General features: G+C 48.1%; 1 protein-coding gene across 2 annotated transcripts in view; it reads right to left on the reverse strand.

Moving 5' to 3' along the window:
- The window catches only part of ABCA5 (ATP binding cassette subfamily A member 5), a 36,710-nt gene extending 22,790 nt beyond the window's left edge, over positions 1 to 13,920 (reverse strand). Inside the window, exons 1-11 of one of the 2 annotated variants that reach the window (XM_064676130.1) lie at positions 13,765 to 13,920; positions 8,829 to 8,967; positions 8,064 to 8,177; positions 7,001 to 7,205; positions 5,690 to 5,848; positions 5,330 to 5,427; positions 4,482 to 4,711; positions 3,160 to 3,301; positions 2,129 to 2,317; positions 1,712 to 1,859; positions 317 to 485 (exon numbers count right to left, since the gene is read on the reverse strand). In XM_064676130.1, coding sequence (XP_064532200.1) covers positions 317 to 485; positions 1,712 to 1,859; positions 2,129 to 2,317; positions 3,160 to 3,301; positions 4,482 to 4,711; positions 5,330 to 5,427; positions 5,690 to 5,848; positions 7,001 to 7,205; positions 8,064 to 8,168 — 1,445 coding nt within the window. In that variant the 5' untranslated portion in view covers positions 8,169 to 8,177; positions 8,829 to 8,967; positions 13,765 to 13,920. Of the gene's footprint in view, positions 1 to 316; positions 486 to 1,711; positions 1,860 to 2,128; positions 2,318 to 3,159; positions 3,302 to 4,481; positions 4,712 to 5,329; positions 5,428 to 5,689; positions 5,849 to 7,000; positions 7,206 to 8,063; positions 8,178 to 8,828; positions 8,968 to 12,433; positions 12,553 to 13,764 lie in introns of those variants that run through there. The other variant, XM_064676129.1, reaches the window with a different exon arrangement.
- Between the last annotated feature and the right edge of the window lie 7,229 nt (positions 13,921 to 21,149).

The following is a 21,149-nucleotide window of genomic DNA, read 5'->3' on the forward strand; positions in this document are numbered from 1 at the left end:
TGCAACCGCTTACGCCGCCCGTGGCCTCAGTGAAACGGAGGGAACGGAAAACCAGCCGGGCTGGAGAGGACTCCAACCAAAGGAAAACCATCCACAAACAAACCCTCCCTTTAAGCCCAGCAATTTACCCTTGGAGAGCATCCACTGATGCTGGGGATTGGCCGGGAAGGAGCCGCGCTGGGCTCTCTGCAATGCATACCATATGCTATTTGAATCCAACGGGCGCAGGACTGAGAGGGGATTTTCAAATCCCACGTTAAAAAAAAAAATTCCCGGGGAACCCAGGTGATCTGCTCATCTGCACGTGGGGCTGTACCTGATGGCTTCTTTCCCCTGGAATTCCGAGGGCACGGGCTCCACGATCTCGCCGAAGCTCAAGCTGCCGTTGATGCTGCTCTCGTACAGCTCCTTGTAATTCTTCCTGTGCTTGGACCAGAACGAGGGTTTCATGAAGAACAGCGGGGTGCGGCGCAGCCCAAACTCCCCTGGAGGACACAGGGAAAACCCACAGCTTCCCATCAGATATTCCTCAGCTTTTGGGTTTTAGCTCCGAAAGCCGCGAGCTCTCCCGTGAGAGGTCCACGAGCCACCCTGCACCTCTGTTCCAGAGGGGTTTCTTCATAGAATCACAGAATCAGCTGGGTTGGAAGGGACCTTCGAGATCATCCAGTCCAACCCTTGATCCAACCCCGCTGTGGTTCCCAGACCATGGCACTGATGTCACATCCAGTCTCTTTATAAAAATCTCCAGGGATGGAGAATCCACCACTTCCCTGGGCAGCCCATTCCAGTGCCTGATTATCCTCTGTGTAAAGAAATTCTTTCTAATATCTAACCTAAACCTCCCCTGGCACAACTTGAGACCCAGCCCTCTTGTCTTGCTGAGAGTTGCCTGGGAAAAGAGACCAACCCCCACCTGGCTCCCCCCTCCTGTCAGGGAGTTGTAGAGAGTGAGGAGGTCTCCCCTGAGCCTCCTCTTCTCCAGGCTGAACAGCCCCAGCTCCCTCAGCCTCTCCTCACAGGACTTGTGCTTGAGTCCTTTCCCCAGCCTAGTTGCCCTCCTCTGGACCTGCTCCAGGACCTCAATATCCTTCAGCAGAGTTTAACCATCTTAAGCCACCGCTCCCATCAACACTGCTGGCAGGCTCCAGGTTGGCCAGGAGTTTTAATACATGTGCAAATGTCCTTCTGTGCATGAAAAATCCCCAGGACTGAAAAAATGGTGACTTAAACACAGTAATACAAATCCAGAGGGATCAGAGGCGAACGGAGCTGAGGGGCTTAACCAGGATTTAGTCGTAAGATTAACAACTTTATTCTGCGTTTCATGTTAAAGTACTTCTGTCACAGGGAAAGGTCTGGAACAGGCAGAGGAGTCTTTGATTTTCAACCCTCAAAGAGCAAATTTTAAAGGCTGAAGCGTTCATTAGCCCAGTAAGGAAGTTTTTCCTCTAGAAAGAGGGAAAAATTTCGCTTTTTAGGGCCAGCAACTCTCAACATGCCAAAACCCCCCCTCACACCTCACAGTTTTAACAGAAAATAAATTATTTCAGCTTAAAGTATTCTGAGTCGCAGCAGAAAAATCTATCTGCAAACAGCATCACCTCCTTTTTCCAAAGCTGAATTTAAGGGAGAGGTGCCACCAGCCTGGGGGGGGCTCAGGACTGCAGGAATTGATGATCCTTGCACAGTTCAGCTCTTGGGAACATACCTGGGATAACCTGGTCCAGGTACACAGCTACAAGCAGGTAAAAGATGCTGTCCAGCACCAACAAAATAAGAGAGATACAGAGTGGGTAAGGACCATCATTTATATTTGCAAATGTTGCCCCATCTTCATAATCTTCCAGATGCATGACCTGCACAGGGAGAGGGAGATGTTACACACCAGCACTGGGCCAGCCTGAAAGACAGGACAGCACAGGGCAAACCTGGCAAAAGAAACAAAAATAATGAGGAAGTGACTGAGATCACAGCAACAAACACCGAGAATAACAGCTCCTTGATGGGGCTTGATATCAAACTCCCAGGGGAAGTTATTAAAACAGGCATTTTCCCCCACCATCATCAGTTTATTAGAAATAAAATAACATGACAAGGGGATGATGAGGAGTTGGTGGTTCTTTACCTGCGCGACACCGATCAAGAAGCTGCACTGACACAAAGGGCTGAGAAACCACACGAAAGATTTGGGGAAATCCTCCAGCAGGACAATGTTCAGGCCCACAAACCCAAAAGCCAGCGTGGCCAAGAACTCCACTATACCCACGTGCTTTGACTTTTTAAATAGAGGTGTCAGCATAAGGGCGAAGAAAACCTGAGGGCAAAAAACAGAGAGGAAGGTGCTGTTTTAAAACTAATAATTCAGGTATAGAAAAACTAAGGTGAAATGCCATTTTGCCTCTTGATATCGTTTTCCTGGTATAGTCACGACAGCATTCACCCACACAGAATCATGGAATCATTTTGGGTGGAAAAGACCTTTCAGATCATCCAGTCCAACTGCTTCCCCAGCACTGCCAAGGCCACCACTGAAACATGTCCTTAAGTGCCACACCTACACAGCTTTTATATCCCTCCAGGGCATCAGGAGGGACAGATTCCCCAGAGATGCCAGGAGACAGAGCACAGAAAATAATGATGGCTCCTAATTTTTCTTTTATAGAGCTGAGTGTGCACCTCCACCCTGGTGAGTGTCCCTTCTGCCAGTGACAGCAAACAAATACCTACTTGGGCACTGGCTGCTTATAAATTCAGACAGGCTATATAAATATATTTATAACATATTCAGATATAATTCTCTGAGCTTTAATTAGGGTTTTAGCATTACACTACATAGTAACAACAAATGTTTTGAAGAGGATGTGGGTTGGGACTGCAAAATGGTTCTGTACAGTGTTTTCAGCTCAAAGACTGATTATTTTAAACCCAGATATTTCAGTAGGGAAATATCTTTCCCATAGTGATGGGTGACACCTGTAGAACATCCTGAACTGGAGAAGAGCCAAGGAAGGGGATGGGACAGGTCAGACACCCAGCACTGTTTGGTCCTACAGAAGCAACGCTTGTTGCTTTAGGAGAGAGAACAAGAACAGGTGGGAGAGGAACAAAACCCACAGGGATGGGGTGGCTGAATTTAACAAGACCAGGAATACTTACTGAGGAGACTCCATACAGGAAAAAAAGGAGAAATATCACAAAGGCACTGCTCTGGGGAAAGAGGGAGGAGGCCGTGGCGATCACTGCCATGAGAATGGACATGACAAAAATCAGGCTCACGTAGAGCAGCACCCAGGAAAGCCTAGGAACAAAGGGGGGGAAAGAACAGAAACCAGGCAATGAATCCCCAGCCTGAACCGGCCACACAAATAGCTGAACCCACCATTCTTTAATATTCCAGACAGCTGCACCAAAGGCCAAGCTTGGAACAAAACAAGAGCCCCCAAATAAAAGAGCTCTTGTAAACACCCCTGGAATTGTTCTTGGCACTAGAGCACACATAGATACCCACAGCAGCTAAAGACACACAATTAGATGATTCACTATTTTTTTTTGTTTTAAACTTGCATAGTTAATTCCCTGGTATAACCAAAAGAGAGTAACAGAGTCGTAGGTTTCAATAATTCAAGAAATTCTATTTAAAATTTAATCCACTAGTCATTCCAGTCGCCGGGCAGGGTAATAAAATCCTTTCCTTCTGAAAAGCAGAGCTGTGAGCAACTCTGACCTCAGGAAGCAAGGGTGGTTTGTGTACAGGTAGTAAAAAAAAATGACACATTTCCTCAGAAGTAGAGAAAAAAAAATCATTCCAACAAGCCCAGGTGGCTGTTTCGGTGCAGTGGGGACAGATGTGAAAACGCTGCAGGAAAGGGCAAAGCCAGACCTGGTTTTATCTCCTCAGCTATCAGTGATTTCAAATTAGCACATCCTCTCCCGTGGGGAAAAAATAAAACATTGTATTGCACAGGACAATTTCCATGACGGTAAGGAAACAAATTAAAACCTGTTGCTTTGACTACTCTGTCTTGTTGAAATTACAGAGTTGGATTCATTTAATTACGTGTCAGGGAAACTGCTGCTAAGCTCTGAACAGACTGCAGGTTACCTCTTGAGCCTCTAGGAAAGGAGGTACTGAGCCAAAAATATTTAAAGAGAATGAAAAACCTACATAAAAATCTCACACATCATCAGATTTGATCCCTCTAAGTCTGGCACAGCTTCACATGCATAAATGCAACAGTATTACTCTGGTGTTTACTTACTAAAATATTCATATTTTCATGATACTGCAAGTGTCTCTGTGTTTGATTTTACAGAATATTTCCCTTTCTGGTTGTTTTCAGTTAATCAGACTGAAAATAATTTTAAAAAATAAAGGATGGAAGAGTTTTCCTAGAAAGTGGTTTGTTTTTTTTTTTAATAATTATTTATATATATATAATTCTATTACAAAGAACAAGTTATACTAAACACTCACATACCAGAAGGCAGTGTCATGGAGTCCCAATATTTTCAGGAATTCCTTCAACTTCCTCTCCTTTTCTGCCACAATATGAATTGCCAAATAATACCCAAACGGGGAGAAGGCGATCACCAGGTAAATTAAAATGATTGCACGGGGGAAATTATCGATTTCCACCACAGCAGCCTCTCCCATAACCACTGCTCTCGTCAGTTCAAGCTGTTCCCAAACCGACTGATTCGTCTTCAGCTGAAGGGAAGAGAAGGAAGAGTTATTTTGGGATTGCTCCTGATTTTTCAGCCCCATCCCAGACTCCAGCTCAGCTCCATCTCCATCCCTGCTGGCAGGGAGGGATCTGAAGACCCCAAATCCCAACCCAAAAGTAGGAAAACTGGAGAATATCTGAACACCTGGAGACAAAATTAGCAAATGTGAGATTTCTAGCCCTTGAAAAGATGAAATTTGCTCCCTCCACGAGCGGGATGAGGGGAGGGGAATTGGGAAAAATTGCTGGTCAACACTGACACCAAAATAAGGCAAATTCTGCAGCCCTTTTAGGACAGCACCTGAAATGGCATTTTGGGGTGAGCACTGTGAGCCTTTGTGTTTTGAGGACTGTTGTGATGGGTGTTCAGGCTCATTTGGATGCAGTTAGAGACAAACACTCACATTATTCAGCCCAACGAGAGCAATTCTGCACAAAATACAGCAAAGCACAGCCAAAACATTCTGCCTTCTCATCAGGGTCCAGATGACTTCTGAGATGGCCTTTCCCACAACTAACAGCCAACATCAGACAAGCAGCCAGAGCCAAGGTAGCCCCTGGAGCTGATCTTCCCTGGGTTTATGATGGTTTTTTCCAGTTACCTGTATAATGGCAGCATCAATGCAGGCCTGGAGCGCCGTGAATCCCGAGCTCCAGTAGGTCACTGACTCACAGCCCTTCCCCAGGTTGGAGCAGCTGGCTGCAGAATAAAGCAGGGAATGATGATCCATAAAGTCCCCTTCAGCCCAGGCCACTCTAAGATTCCCTGGCTCTGTGTTAAAACGCCAAAGCCCAGAGTTACACCTGCCCTGTCCCCAGCGCGCAGCTCGAGGCCACCCCCGACAGTGCTGCAAACAACCTCCATAAATCAATATATGGAACACCAGGCCTGAAAACAAAAATAGAAAATGATTTTCCAGTTCATCCCCTTGCAGAGCACATGTGAGAGAGCTCACATTTACCTCTGGATTCCGTATAAACGGAGGACATGGCGATGGAGTCGTGGAACCTCAGCTGGTAGGACATGGAATCCTTGAACACAACCCCCACGAAGTTGGGGGGTTTGACAGCACTGGCCTCTTGCAGCTCCTCCTCACTCAAATACTCCTCAGTGATGATGCCTGAGAGATATTAAGAAATTATCATGTTGATTTAGGTATTGGCACAGCAGGGAGAAAAAAATGTGCAACGGTTTTGAAGTATCGTGTTAATCATTAATCATTTGAGTTTGGAGATACATAAATGTATATATGTATCACAGGACAAGGGGGAATGGTTCAAACTGACAGGGAGTAGGTTTAGAATAGATTTTAGGAAGAAATTCTTCCCTGTGAGGGTGGGGAGGCCCTGGCACAGGTTGCCCAGAGAAGCTGTAGCTGCTCCATCCCTGGAAGTGTCCAAGTGTCCAGTTCCTCTGAAGCAGGAGGAACACAAAGAGGAGAATCAAAGATATCAAACTAAAAATATATCAGTGGGTTTGGAGAGATAAGTTTCTGTTACCATGTGTGAGGTGTGCAGGCAAAGTGCTGGAGAAAAAAAAAAACCCAAGGAGAAAACCCCAAACAAATGGAAAAACACAGAGAAATGAAAAACCCAAACAAATAGAAAAATCCAAACGAATGGAAAAACAAATAGGAAAAAAACCAAACAAATGGGGGAAATAAACAAAACCCAGGAAAAACAAACAAGGAAAGCACAAACAAATGGAAGAAAAATAATAAAGAGGAAAACCCAAACAAGTGTGGAAAAAAACAAACAAGGAGAAAAAGAGGAAAAAAGAAACAGGGGGAAAAAAAACAATCAGGGGAAAAAAAAAAAAGGCAAAAGAAAAGGAAAATCACTTTCAAGAGAAGAGGTGACAAAGTGTTAATGAGAATGAGCATTTAAAAAACATTAAAAATGTTGTTTTCATAGTGACACCAGGATAGAAAACACAACCTGGGACAGCACCACCTCCTGAGTTTGCCCCAGGGTGTGACAGGACAGGTGTCAATCAGCCCTAGAGCTGCTCAGGGGCTTTTTGTACCCAAACCTTTCCCTGCAGCCACACAACACTTTGGCTGCACCAAGAGAACGGGAATCACTTCGAGATGGCAGTGCCAGAACATTTGTCACTCAAGGAAAAACAACAAAAAAACCCCCCCACCAACGCCTTCACTCGGATGGAAAATAAATGGATTTTTCCTCCTAGCAGCACCCGTGAGCTCCCTCTCCAAACACAAGTCACAGAGCGGGATTTAGGGAGAAAAATGCAACGTTTAGGGTGTGAATACCATCTTCAAAGTTATCAGAAGCCACTTTCTTCATGATTTCTCGTGCCATCCGGGTGGGTGGTGTGTACCCAATGATGAAGTTCACCAGCTGGGAGGTGTCCAGGGTGCCCAGGTTGGCGTTGGGCACCTCGTCGTACTTCCTGTGCGGGTGCATCATGCTCATCAGGATGAGCCAAAACAGGAAAAACAGGGGGAAAAGGACCTCCTGCACAAAGGAAAATAATGAGCATTTCAAAGAGCAGCCGTGGAAATAAAACCTCCCCCAGGTTTCTCCTGCACGAAGCTCAAAGGAGGGACGGTGAGCTCAGTTTCTTGGCTGTGAAATTCCCTGGATGTTTTCAATGCAACAGCAACTTCAATGCCAAATCCTTCCCTGGCGCTGAAGCAGGATTTTAATCACCTGCATTAGTAACTTAAGAAGCCATTTTAAGGCCCAAAGGGACAATTCTAACAAGCTTTAAACATCTGCAAACTCATGCTCTTTGAGAAGAGGCAAAACACAAGCTGTGAACCACTAAAGGAGCCCAGCCAAGCACTGCACTGTCTCTTCTTCTCCTCAACATTCAGCCTCAAGTACCATCACATCACCCACACACAGGGCTGAACTGTTAGAAAAGGTAAAAATCTTTTGGGGAGGTCTCACCCTGCTATTATGTGTAATTACAGGTACAAATGCTTGTCAAGGTGCACTAAGATGGCAACATTCAAGGACATTTTAATTACTATTAATTATATTATGTTATAAATATGTATAGATATATACTACAATATATATAGTATTAATAGGTTAACTAGTTATTAACACATTAACTAATATTTTTATATTGTCTGTATCTATAATTTTATTTTTCCTGTATAAAGCCTTACACATTAGGATACATCTTCAACCAAAGGATCACAAAATATCTTCTGAAAAACCCTATTTCAACCCAAAATTCAATGCAGACCACAAAGCTTCATAAACATCACAACAAAACCGAGTGCTGTCTCTGATTTGGGAGTTATTTAAGCACAGAATAACTGTGGATGCACCAGCAGCAGGACCCAAGGACTCCCCCCTTACCTGGACACTGCTTTTCTTAGTCCTTCCCTTAATAAGACAGTTCTTGAACAGGAGAGCTCGGGTTTGTCTCCATACTCCTGCTTCTCTGGGAGCAGCTGGTGCCATTTTTCAAGACTAGTTTGGGAAAAGCAAATAAATCAATATTAAGCGACAATAAAATTTAAAAATCCAAAGCCGGGCGGTCGCAGCTTTCGGGGCCTCCTATTTTTACATTTTCGTAGAAGTGTTTTATTTTCAGTTTTTCATGTGTCAAATGCCTTCTGATACATATGCTGGGTGTCTGTTACATGGAGAAATCGGGAATGCTCCTTTAGAGCCGGGGAACCCAGCTGGGAATCCAGGCAGAAGACGCCTCGGGATGCCCCTGAGCCAACCCTTCCACCCAAGGGCAGGACCAGCTCTAGGCGAGCTCGCCAGACTTGACCTAACCTGGGCTCGTTTTTTTCCACATAAACTACAAACCCAAGCATTTCTCTGGGAACAGAATTCCAGCATCCATGGCAGGAGCCGAGGGCATCCAGCCAGGGCGATGCATCCGAGAGCCAGAGCCAGCTCACCCCGGGCGAGCTGCTCAATTTACCGTGAGTAACCCCCTTCCATCCTGGAGCACGGCCAGCACTGCTTAGTTCCCTTCCCCTTACATTTTAACCTTTTCATTAGCCCGGCTGCACAGCACACCAGCACCCAGGGTAACCTTTTGGAAAGAGGAAAACGCTTAAATCCAATTAAAAAAGGCCTTCCCGAGAGACAGCGGCCTGCACGTACCCGCTGAGGGCCGGCGGGCCGGGCACCCGGCAGGTTTCTCTCCCCGGTTTTGTCACCACTTTGCTGCCTCAGGTTTGGAGTTATGGGTCGATCCGCATCTCCCGCTGCTTCCTCACCTGGGAACGTTGGAATATTTCACCTGTGAAGGTGGAACACGACCGTGAGCTGCCCGGCAGCGACAGCAGAGCACCAGCACAGCTCCGCGGTCGCCACCCTTCCAGTGCCACCCACACACCCCCAGCGAACAACTGAGTCACTCCTCGGCTCTTCGGCCAAGACTCAGTGCAGATTTCAGGAATTCGTCCACGTTCCAGGCTTTGCAGCCACCAACACTCATTCCAGAGGCGGGCTGATGTTCCTGGTGCCTGCGTGCTCCAGGCAGCTCTGCAGCAGTGGTTGGAAATCACATTGCTTTTCTAACTTTTTAACAATCCTAATTAACCTGCCGGTAAGTTGCTTTCATAGAATCACAGAATCAGCTGGGTTGGAAGGGACCTTCGAGATCATCAAGTCCAACCCTTGATCCAACCCCGCTGTGGTTCCCAGCCCATGGCACTGATGCCACATCCAGTCTCTCCTTAAAAACCTCCAGGGACGGAGAATCCACCACTTCCCTGGGCAGCCCATTCCAATGGCTGACCACCCTCTCTGTAAAGAAATTCTTTCTAATATCCAACCTAAACCTCCCCTGGCACAACTTGAGACCGAGCCCTCTTGTCTTGCTGATAGTTGCCTGGGAAAAAGAGACCAACTCCCACCTGGCTACAACCTCCTGTCAGGGAGTTGCAGAGAGTGAGGAGGTCTCCCTTTTAATTAATCACAGGTCGTGTGTCAGGCCTTAAATCACTTTTAGCCAGCACGCAGCAAAAAGTTGTCATGAACGACTTCTGTGAGGACACAGCTTGGGAAAAGTACTAAAACTCTTAAGTTTTGCTTGATATGCTTCAATGGACAAAGCCTGGGAGAGAGAAAGATGTATTGTTAATACTGGACATTTGGGACATGGATTTATGACATACAAGGTCCTTTTGCAGAAACCAGAAGATGAAAGAACTAACAAAGAATTCAGTGTAAGTGCTGAAAGTCCCTACTGGGGAAAAAGATACTAAAAAGACTACAAATGTGGCCTTAATTAGAACAGAAACTGAGAAATTAATAACCAATAGAAGGCAGAATACTAACTAATGAAAGAGAATTCTGTAATTAAGAACCAATGAACATTAATTTCTTTGTTTGCTAAAAATGTACAAACAGGTGTGAAAGTGATGTGTTGGTGTCTGTGTGGAGGCAGGAGTTTTGTTGGCCACGTACATGCCCAGCACTGAAAATAAAAATAATGCCTTGCTTTCTAACACTAAAAAGACAGTGTTAGAGACTCTATTTATCCCAATGATTTTGGAGGTATTTGGCAACAGCAGGACCTGGTTTCTGTGTTATCTGTTAGACACCACATGGCTCAAACTTCCTGCCCTGGCTGTATTTTAATACGGAAATCTATTTTTGGAGCCCAGACAGCATCTCACTAGAGGTTGCTCAGATGTCAGCACCACCGAGCTGAGCTGGGAGAACTTCAAACACACAAACACCTCACACACAGACAGCACTGAGAGCCTGTGTCTGAGTGCAGGAGGGAGGAGAGAGGGGCTAAAAGGGACCAAACCCCCCTGCTCCCAGCTCCCCTGGCTGCGTTTTGGGGTCCTCCAGGGAGCAGTGACCCCCTGGCAGCACGAGGACCCACGTGGGACACAGCTGCCCACTGCTGAAAGAGAAGCCTTGGGAAGGAATCCCACCTCCAGCCCAGAGTGCTGCCCTTAAAGTCACACCAAATCTACTTCAAACGTGAAAATAAAATTTAAAGGAAAAAAAAAATAATATTTTGCTTCAAAAAAAAAAAAAAAGGAAAAATCCAACCACAAAATGCTTAAGTGCCAACCCGTGACAGTAACTAAGTCCTGCAGGAAAAATGAGTACAACTCCTCCGGATATTTTCGAGGAAGGAACGCTTCACACTGACAGCAGAGTGTTTTCAAAATAATCAAAAGCAGCAGTTATTGCTTACAGGTCATAAAAAACACTGTCTTTCTCCCCTCTGCTCACAGCATGTCCTCCGCCTGGACTGCCACTGTTTGCTCTCAGGAGCACATTTCAAAAACCACTTAGCAGAGAAGAAGCTCCAGTGAAGTCCTTGTTCAAAGCCACATGATGGTCTGACACAGCAACCCCTTCCCTCAGCCACACTTCTCTGTTTTAATGAAATCTAAAATTTGGCCAAGATGATTTAATCACATTCAATCACCAGTGCCAGTTACTGTTTCTCTAATTATTTTCTATCCACTTATAAAAACCAAAACACTCCCACATCTTCACTGGAACACTGCCACGCTTTAATTTACATCACCTAGGTTGGAGGAAGGGTCATTTTAAGTATGTTAATTAACTTTTCATACTACACCTGCCACCTCCATGTAAGCAACTGAAGCTACATGATGATGAAAGACACTGAAGAAGCACCACTTGTACGATGAAAAATTGTATTTGGGATAAAAAAGACAACCCCAAATCCTCTGTGAAACTCCAGATGAAGAAAATGAGCACGTAGGCTGAGCAGAAAAAGCTGCCAAGGCATTTAATTGAATAATTCTGGACAAAATGAAAACACTCTGAACCTATGAAATGCTCCCCCAATTTAGCCACAGACTTATGATTTGCACTGACAAGGGAAGCAGGTGACACACAACTGCTTGTGGGCACCTCAATCAAAGCAATCTCAAGGAAATGACTGGGTTTAGGCTTTAGTTCCACATGGGAGATGCCAATGCTTCTTAAATAATGCTCAGCTGATATTTGGGAAGGCTCTCCTCCCTTCCCCAGACTCAGCCTGGCAACGGTCTTTAAAGGTCAGATGATGACTTAGTGCTGCACATCATGTTTTCCTTGTCTTTTAAGCTAAAAAAAAAAAAAAAAGAAAACTGAAAGCAAACCAAACAAGGAGGGTGAGAGCCTCAGCTAATTGAGTCGTGGCTCGAGGAAAAAACAACTTATCAGTGAACAACACCTGCAGAAGGGTCAGAAAATAAGATTATTGATCTTGCTGCAAGAAGACGGCAGCTGAAATGGTACTTAAGCAAAACTCTGATGTGCTCTTTACTGCTCTTCAATTATTTAAATTGCGAATATAATAATATACAATAATAAAGCGAGATGCTCTATTTATGGATCTCTAAAAACGGGCTGAATTTTCCCCCTTATCTGACCCCCAAGGGGAAGCTCAGCCGTGCCTGGGGCTGCGCAGCCCCGGGAGCCCCGCAACCGCAAACCGCTTCCCTCCAAACTCATCCTGGTTCCACTGCGGGGCCAAGGAATGACACGGAGCAGAGCCAGGCCGGGCTGTTCCAGCACAGCTCCCGGTCCCGCAGCATCCCCGAGCATCCTCCCGCATCCCCGAGCATCCTCCCGCATCCCCGAGCATCCTCCCGCATCCCCGCCGCGTCCCAGCCCGTCGCCTCCGGGGGCCCCCGTAGGTCTCGGGGGGAGGACACTCCTTCGGATTTCCATTTCTCCCTTTTTTTCCCCAGCCCAAACCGCTTTAAACGTGGCTTTCTCACCATTTTCCACGCAGCCACGGAACCTCAGCACGGACAGCCCTCACCAGCCCAACCCGTACTCCGGAGTAATGACGCGCATTTCAGGTGCAGCCCAACTCCTCCTCTTCCTCTCCGCTCCTTCCCCTTCCCGTTTGACCCACCCCGGGCGGGGCCGTTCCCCCCGCCCCGGTCCCGCCTTCCTCCGCAGCGGAGTGGGGTGGGCAGACTCTTGGTACCCTCTGGTATCTCCCCTTACTTCTGGTACCCCTGGGTACCCCCAGTCTGCTCCGCCCGGCGCTCCGAGGGGCCGGACCGCTGTCCCGGGGCGGAGCGGAGCGGGATGGAGCGGGATGGAACGAGATGGAGCGGGATGGAGCGGGGCTCCCCGCCCCCGGCCCCGCATCCCTGCGGCACCCGGGCAGGGCTGCCGTGTCCATCGCTAGTGCCGGGACATCCCCCTCCCTTCTGGTGACCTTCCTCCCCTCACGGGGATACCTCCGCTCCCGGGACCCCCTTTTCCACCCAGGGACCCTCCTACCGAGCACCCTGTCCTGCGGGTGACCCACCCTCCCCGCCCGAGAACTTCCCTCCTGAGGACTCCCCTCCGAGGACCCCATTCTCCGGGTGACCCCCGTTTTCCATGGACTCTCCTCTCGGGATTCCATTCTCCGGGTGACCACCTCTCCCGCGGCCCCCCCATCCCGGTGACCCATCCAATGCGTGACCACCCCTCCCGAGGTCTCCCTTCTCCCGGGGACCCAATTCTCCGGATGACCCCATCCCTCCTGAGCATCCCTTTCCCGGGGACCCCCCATCCCGGGGACCCCATCCTCGGAGGACCCACCTTGCCAGGCAGCCCATCCTCCAAGTGACCCTACCTTCCAAGGACTCCCTCCTCCCAGGGATCCCCCCTCTCGGAGACCCCATCCTCCGGGAGACCTCCCCTTCCCCGAGACCCCTTCCTATCTGGGGACAGGACAGGGACACCCCCACTCTGCCTCCCAGCACAACCTCGTCGAGGAGCAGAGGAAAGGGGCTGGAAAATAGTCCCAGGGGCTCAGGGATTTAGGGCTGGGTGGGAGCCACCTCCCTCCATCCAGTGCTGCCGTCTCCTGCCTGCATCCAGGAGGTCGCCAGGATTTTATTGCATTACCCAAAAATATAATTAAAACACTGAAAACGCTGCCCTGAATACAAACGCCAAATTCCTGCCATTTACGGGCGGCTGCTGGTTCCCACCGAGTTATTCCCCCTCCGGCCAGTGTCCCTGTCCCCCTCCGGACGGGCCTGAGTCCGTGACCATCCTTTTGCTGACATTGGGATGTGATCAAACCCACTGCGACGTTAATCACCCTGTTCCCGTCGCCGGGAGCGCAATCCGACGTGCTCGTTTTTCCTAAACGCCTCCTGCGAGCTGCTGGGAAGGGCTGAGCCCAACATCAACCCCGGCGGTGCCTCCGAGCATCCCGGGTTCTGCCGCAGAGTCGCTGCATCCAGCGCTCGGGAAAACCCCGCGCGGCTCCTGCTCCGCCTCGGACCGAGCGCTCGGGGGTCCCTGCGGAGGATGGAGGAGGGTTTGGAATTTTTGGAATTCCTTGTCCGCGGTTGTTTCGTGCACCTGAGGAGCCGCGCGAGCGTCACGCCCGGCTGTGCTGATGCACAGCTCTGTAACCGCAGTATGGAATCCACGTTTTTCCTTGGAAACACAGTCAGGAGACTGTGTCCTCGTCTGGAAGGAAGGATGGAGTCTCGCGGCACGGTTTGAAGTGAGAAGCACTGTTTGCAGGAGTAGGGATCAGAGCCATGCACACCTTCACCTCCAGCAGTGATTGGGAATATCCAGGATTCAAGCCCCAGCCTGCTCCCAGAGCCCCCATTAGGCACAAGCACCCTGTGCTGCAGCCCCACAGCAGCACAAATCTCATGGAAACTTCCTTTTTTTTTTTTTTCCCACCTTAACAAAGAGAATTAGGTAAAAGCCCTCTAATTAAATAATGCCCTTCAGTTTTGCCTTATGAGTACTGAATAAATACAATGGCATAACTAGAACTTCAATTAAAAAAAAAAAACCCAAACTTCTTATCTTCATCCATCAAGCATTACACAGAATAGAAGCCTGTCTGGGGCTGAATTCTTCTGGTCACTTTGATGTTTGTTGTGGTCTCTGTTTATACTTCAAAAGTTTTAAGTGCTCATATTCATATTCTACTTCTTCCTGGTCTAGTGGAAGGTGTCCCTGCCCATTCCAAGGAGTGGGAATAAGGTGGTCTCCAAGGTCCCTTCCAACCCAAACCATTCCATGATTTTGCCAAGTTTGGAACTCCTTGGAGTTTAGGATATTTCAGCCCAACAACTCCTCCCTAAGAGGTTCCCAGCTTTACTCACCTCAAGCTCTGTCCCTGTGGGGAAGAGCTCAGAGCTCAGGATCTGCAGCAATGACCCCCCAGCACAGTTCCTGGCCAGGAAATGTGGAGGGTCTGCACCAAGCATGGGAAGGGTTTCACACATGGGTGCTCCAAAACATCAGGCTGTGTCATATGGGAGGATGACATCCCCTAAAAGGTGTTTTACTCTCAGATGGTGGGACACCCCTGGCCCTGGGTGCTGCTGCAGCCAGAGAACCACCAACCACAGCACCTGAGAGTCAAACCCAACCTGCACCATGGGCAGAGAAATTCCAGAGAGCAATTAGCACCTAAAGCACTGTGATGCTTTTCATCTTCAAAGCACATTAAAACCACCACCTAATTCATTTTTACAACAGCCTTGTGTGCTCAGGTGCCTTAAACATCATCTCCCTTTATAGGCACAAAAAGCTGAGGGTGATGTAATTTGTTCCAGACCAAAAGGAATCTGCACTGAGATTGGGATGGGTGGTGTGTTTGCAAGCAGTGGGCACCACAAACCCGTCCAGATTACACTTCTGAGCAAAGATTTATTACAGAATCCTGGAATGATTTGGGTTGGAAAAGACTTTAAAGATCATTTTGTTCCAGCCCTCATCGCTTTGGGCTGATGGATTCTGCATCACGTTGGGAGCAGCTCCAAAGCCGCAGCAGCACATGCAGAATGGCACTTCCTCCCTGCCAGGCTGTGCCATTTCTTCCACTTTCTGTTTAAAGGGTCTCCTTTCACTGAAAAAGAAAGTTGTGCACAGGTGCTCACCTAAGGAATTGAGTAAACAGGATATTATGGAAGCACAGTTCAATGCACTGCAGTGGTAATGCATTAATTCATCCAGAAAGAAAACATTCCAGAAAGGAAACATGACTGACTGAATTTCCTTTCTTTCCTTTCTTCCTTTTCTTTCTTTGTGTGACTCAGCCTTTCAAAAGTAAAGAGAAGAAAAACAAACAAAAAAAAAAGAAGTAAGCATTAAAATCACAGAGGACCATTTCCAAATTCTTTGGGAGCATCCCTGTGCATCCTGTACAAAACCTGCTGCACCTGGATGTGGAGCAGAGCAGGAGGGAGATGCCTCCATCAGAGCAGGCTGTTTCTTGCAATGAAACACAGGAGGTCCTGCCCATCCTTTCTTGTGCTGTGCAGAGAGGGGAGAACAAGCTCAGTATCAAGACAACAAATAAATGGCCAGAGATGGAACACTGTTCTCGAGTTTCAGTTTGGTGAATGTGACCCTTCTGTCTGCTCTGGTTTTTCTGTCACAGCTGGGAAGAGCCTGCTCTGACTGCTCTTCCCAGTCTGCAGAGAGCTTTCAGGAAGCCCGGGAACGCTGGAATGATTTTGTGCACTGATGCAGAAGCTTCAGGTAAAGCAGCTGCTCTTTCACTGTTTCTTTTTTTATCAAAGCTCTGTGGATCCCTTTGGGAACCAGGAGCCAAATCACATCAATCACTCAAGGTCAATCACAGACAAAGCCAAATTATTTTACATTTCCCTTTGGACTTACCATCTGCTTTTTAACCAACTTGAGTCCCACTTGTGCCCATCTCTTGCTCCTGTTTGGATCTATTTTTCTCATGCAGGCAGCAGGCTGAGGAGATACACGGTGTATTTACTGGAAACCATGTGCCTGAATCAATAAACCTGTGGAAAAGCACAGGGATGATGCATTTGCATCATCAAATGCTACAGCCCAGATTCCCTGCCAGGGAAGTCCTTTAGCAGTAATTCAGAACACCTAATTTAGAGACCTGCCTTTTCTGGGAGCCAGAAAGGGACTAAAATAAACTGTGCAAAACCCAACTCCCTTCAGCATTTAGTGCTCCAAGTCTGCAGCTGCACCCTCCTGGACACCAGAACCTTCCCAATACTCCAACCCAGGCCATGATGATCATGTACAAGCCAATGCCAAGAGCAATCTGTCCTCGGTTATAAAGGAAAGGGGTTAAAACCCAGCTGAGAAGGGCAGCATTTTGCACCTCTATAAATGGTTACCCAGAATTTAGGTTCTTTAGGAGTCAGATTTGCAAGACACAGCCTTCACTCCGAGCCCTTATCCACCTTCTGGAACAACATTCCAACCGGCTCAAAATAAAATTTCATACAAGAAATTTCAATCTTGGCCTAAGACTTGGCACAGGGAGTTTCAGCCCAGAATAGACTTTTACGGGAAGTGAAACCTCTGGAAAAAAACAGGCTTTAAACTGAAGAATCAACAGCCTCTGGACAACAGCCTTGCCAGCAGTATAATGCACAATATACAATATATACATTGTATGGAATGCACATAGAATACTGTAATTACAGCCATATGGGTACAAACATATATTCATTCTGGCCATGAATAATAGCTCATGTCTGTAGAAAAAAAAGAAACCAAAATGCCTCTTTTAAACCAGCAGAGTTTGGAGGGGGAGAACATGTCCAAACCCTGATGGGGACGTGCCAGAAAACAGGTATTTTTCATCAGAATTGCCATTGTCCATGGCAGCATCCCCTGGGCCAGTGGCCACTTGCCCACGTCCAGCTGTGTTCCCTTCCCAGTGATTTTTTTCTGGATGTTTTATGAAATATGATTTCCCTCTTTAAAAAAACACAACACTGGCTGACTCTGTACTGCAACACACTCCAGATATACATGTCAGCTAAAGAAAATTATGTTTCCTGCTGCCATCCCAATAAAAATATCCCTTCAGACAGAGGCACTACCTGTCCTTATTTAGCATTGCTGCTCTCAGAGTCTCACTTTTGGAGCTGCTCAGCCTCATTCCACCATGTTTTAGAACATTTTTGCAGTGGATTCCTCCTCCTCCTTCCTCTCCCTGGCTGCTGGTGAAGCCTCAGCTTCTATCCCTAAATATCCAGGTTTCCCCTTGCCTTGCATGCTCCATACTGGGAGTTTCCTGGTGTTCTCCCTCCAAATCTCAGGCTGGCTGGGACACTGTGTAGCTTTGCAGTCATATCCCAAAAATCATCAGGAACACACATCCCAGACAGGGATTTTGCCATGTAGAGATGAAGCCCCTGGCAAAGCCACTCAGGGCTCATGGCCACCTTCCCCTTCAGTGTCTAAGGTCTCCAAGTGTCAGGTCCCAGCCCCCCTGGTGCCAATGTTTGCACCAAACCACCCAAATTTGTATTGTGTTAAACAGGAGCACAAAGGACAAACTCCTCAGATGTATTCACAAAGAAAACCAGCTCCAGTAATTAACTCCAGATCGTATTGCCCCAGGAGTTATACAAATATAACAAAGGTTTATTAAACCACCTCGACAAAGCCACTCTCATGGTGGCTGTTGTTCACACTGAGGGATGGAGATCATCTGGCACAGAGGAGCCCTTGGACCCCTCCTGAAGATGCTCAGCCCCAGGTGGGACCCAGGCTCCTGCAGAAAGCCCCCCGTGCAGGAGCATGTGCAGACATGGGTCTGCATCCATGGGGATCCAGAGCAATGAGCAGTTTGTGATTAAACCCTTAATTGTGTTGTTGAACGAGCCTGTAACTCATTTTGTTGGAAGAAAAAAGGTGGAGGGAGGGAACTGGGGGGGAAAACCAGCAAGAAACAAAGCCTAAAGTGCAGAGCAGTGCCCCGAGGTGAAGCCCTCCCCCCAAAATCCCAAATGTCATCCAGGAATGAGGGACTGTTGATCCCAAACCTCCACCCAGCCACCAGTGACTCATGCAGTGTCACCCAATGATGCCACGGGGCTGGGGGCTCCAGCTCTGGCTCATTGGGGTCCTGCTCCCACCTTTACCTTCCTGGCAAGGAGGGAGGATCCCTCCCCAAACAGGGTCTGGCTGGTACTGAATGTGATTTAAAGATGCCTTGACTTCAGAGGAACCTTGATGGAGTAATTTAAAAATCCCTCGGAGCAGCAAGCACATGTGGCGCTGCACTCAGCCTTGTGAAAGGGCTGGGATATGGATGACTGGGCAGAATTTAGGAAACTCTGAATGTCCTTTATTGCTCCTGTCTTCGGGGTGAAATCACTGGGCATTCAAACAATGCCTGGCGAGAGGCCTGCGAATCTTAAAACCACGGAGACTAAAGGTGATGGATCTGACCCTAAAAGATATTGAAGCCTCCAGCTGCCCCTGGCAGAGCTGAGCAGTCACAGGGCCGTGAACAGGGAGCCCGTGGCACGGCAGCAGGCTGGGGATGTGACCCAGAGCCAGCCCTGCAAATGCAGCAAACACAAAAGGGCTGCGACTGAAGTCTGGGCTAAGTGCTCCCAGGAGCCTGAAGGATGCATTTGGGTCCATTACTGCACCAAAGTAAACAGAGAATCTATTGTACACAGAGAGAGATGCAGGGAGTGCAGAGAGGAGGAAATGCAAACAGTGAAAAAACCCCAGCAATATCTGCAGCATTAAAACCCAGAGCAGCAGCCAAGGAAAAAGCAGCTGTGACTCTGCCCCTTCGTGACAGCCCCAACCCCAACAGGTGACAGAGGAGTGGCACCTTCGAGGGGGGGTTTCTGCATGGACATCTCTGTGCAGCAGCACAGCAAAAAGGTGACCACACAATACGTTTCTGGTAAAATTTCAGGCTTTTTGCAAGAGACAAAACCATCCCCAAGAGCAGGACTGCAAGGCTCACAAGGGGGGACAAGCAGTGTAAGACAGGCCACATAGAAACACCTTTTCTCCCATCCCCCAAGTCAATGATTTCCAGAGGTGTGAGGCTGCTTTAGTTCATCTGTGCATTGAATTCATATTTTTCTAAAGATTTGAAAAATCCTACCTGGCTCCCCACCTCCACCTCTGTCCCTCTTCTTGGGTTAACAAACACCAAGCATCACCCTCACCCCTCCTGGAAGGGTCTGCTCTACCCATCATTGTTATCCAGCCTGATTTATGCCTCTGAGACCTTATTATTACTAACCCAAAAGTGATTTTTATTCACTGGCCTCTGCCTCTTTTATGAGCTGCATGTACTTCTTGGGTCATTTTATCCTCTCCCAATTCCCCACCTTTCCAGCTAAAGCTACAAAAACGAATTTACAAACATCCCGCCCTGTTTACCAACATCCCACCCGGGGCAGCAGAGTTTGTTTAACTCCTGAGAACTGCGACGTCCTCCTGGGCTTCCATCCACCTACTCGGAGGTGGAAAAACGTGCAGGGAGCTAAGGGCTGGAGGAGGAGGAGACTGAGGAAATTCAGACAAAAGGTAAGCTGTGGCTGAACTCTCGGGGACTGTGTTTGGCTTTAAATGCCTGCAGCCTGCAATTCCCTGTAACCCGGGGAACAAAGGAATGCAGGATATCACCCATTCAGCCCCTGAGGAGCAGATGGTCTCTGCTCCCATGAGCGGCTCATGCTCAGGGACAGCTCATTGTTTCTCACCTCCTCTCTCCCCCGGTCGAATTCTCCTCCCCGGCATCTGCACCCTCTGTTTGCTTTGGCTTTTCTTCAAGCTCCTTCCCCAGACATCCTTCGGGAGCATCCCCTTTCCCAGCTGGTCCCTCGTGTATTGGAAAACTTCCTGCAGTCTTTTGTAGCAGAGAGTCCTGCCTTGTCTGCTGCCCCACAGGAGGCAGAGCCTTCAGTGTGATTATTCCTACTATTTTTAATTTTCAGCTTCAGTGTGAGGCCTCTGCACCTCGGGAGCGCCAGGGAACGGCTGGCATTTGCCTGTCCCCATGGTCTGTGGGGACTGACCACTTCCTCAGCCAAAAAACAGTGGGAAATCTCACAGGATGCTGCCCAGGGGATGGGATCACACTCGACAATGTCACTGCCTTGCCTGTTGTCTCTAGAAGCTGTTGTCACCCTCACAGGACACGCCAAGCCAAACCCTCGCCACGTTTGTCCCACAATATCCTTCCTTCCCCACAGCTCCCATTCCCATGAAGGGAGGTGATGGCTGGAAGCACCATAACCCAACCAAAACACAAAGCAGAACTGAAGAGACCTGAAATAGCCCCTGGCTCCCTCTGCAGAGGTCCTGCTGGAGCCTATCCCACCTCCTGCTCCGTGGAAGTTGGCTCACCAAGCTCCTCTGCTTGATTTCTTCGTTTGTGAAAGGTATTGGTTTTGGAAGATCCCATTTCCCAGGCACCAGGACTTCTGTTTGACCCTGCACAGGGCTGTCACCCAAAACACACAACAGCTTCAGAGCAACAGCCACGGCACCTTCACACTGTGTGACATGCTGGGAAAACCCTGATTTGAGCCCAAAAGCCTGGTCTTGGTGTTCAAGGATGCACAAAGAGGCACCACAAGTGTTAGGACACCAGTTTTGCTTCTGTTCCCCGTGATCTGTGATTACAGCAGTTATAAACCACAGAGGACCAGCATCTGAATTTTCCAAATAATTCTTAGATGGACA

Source organism: Pseudopipra pipra, chromosome 19, assembly GCF_036250125.1.
Source record: "Pseudopipra pipra isolate bDixPip1 chromosome 19, bDixPip1.hap1, whole genome shotgun sequence".
Classification (NCBI taxonomy): Eukaryota; Metazoa; Chordata; class Aves; order Passeriformes; family Pipridae; genus Pseudopipra; species Pseudopipra pipra.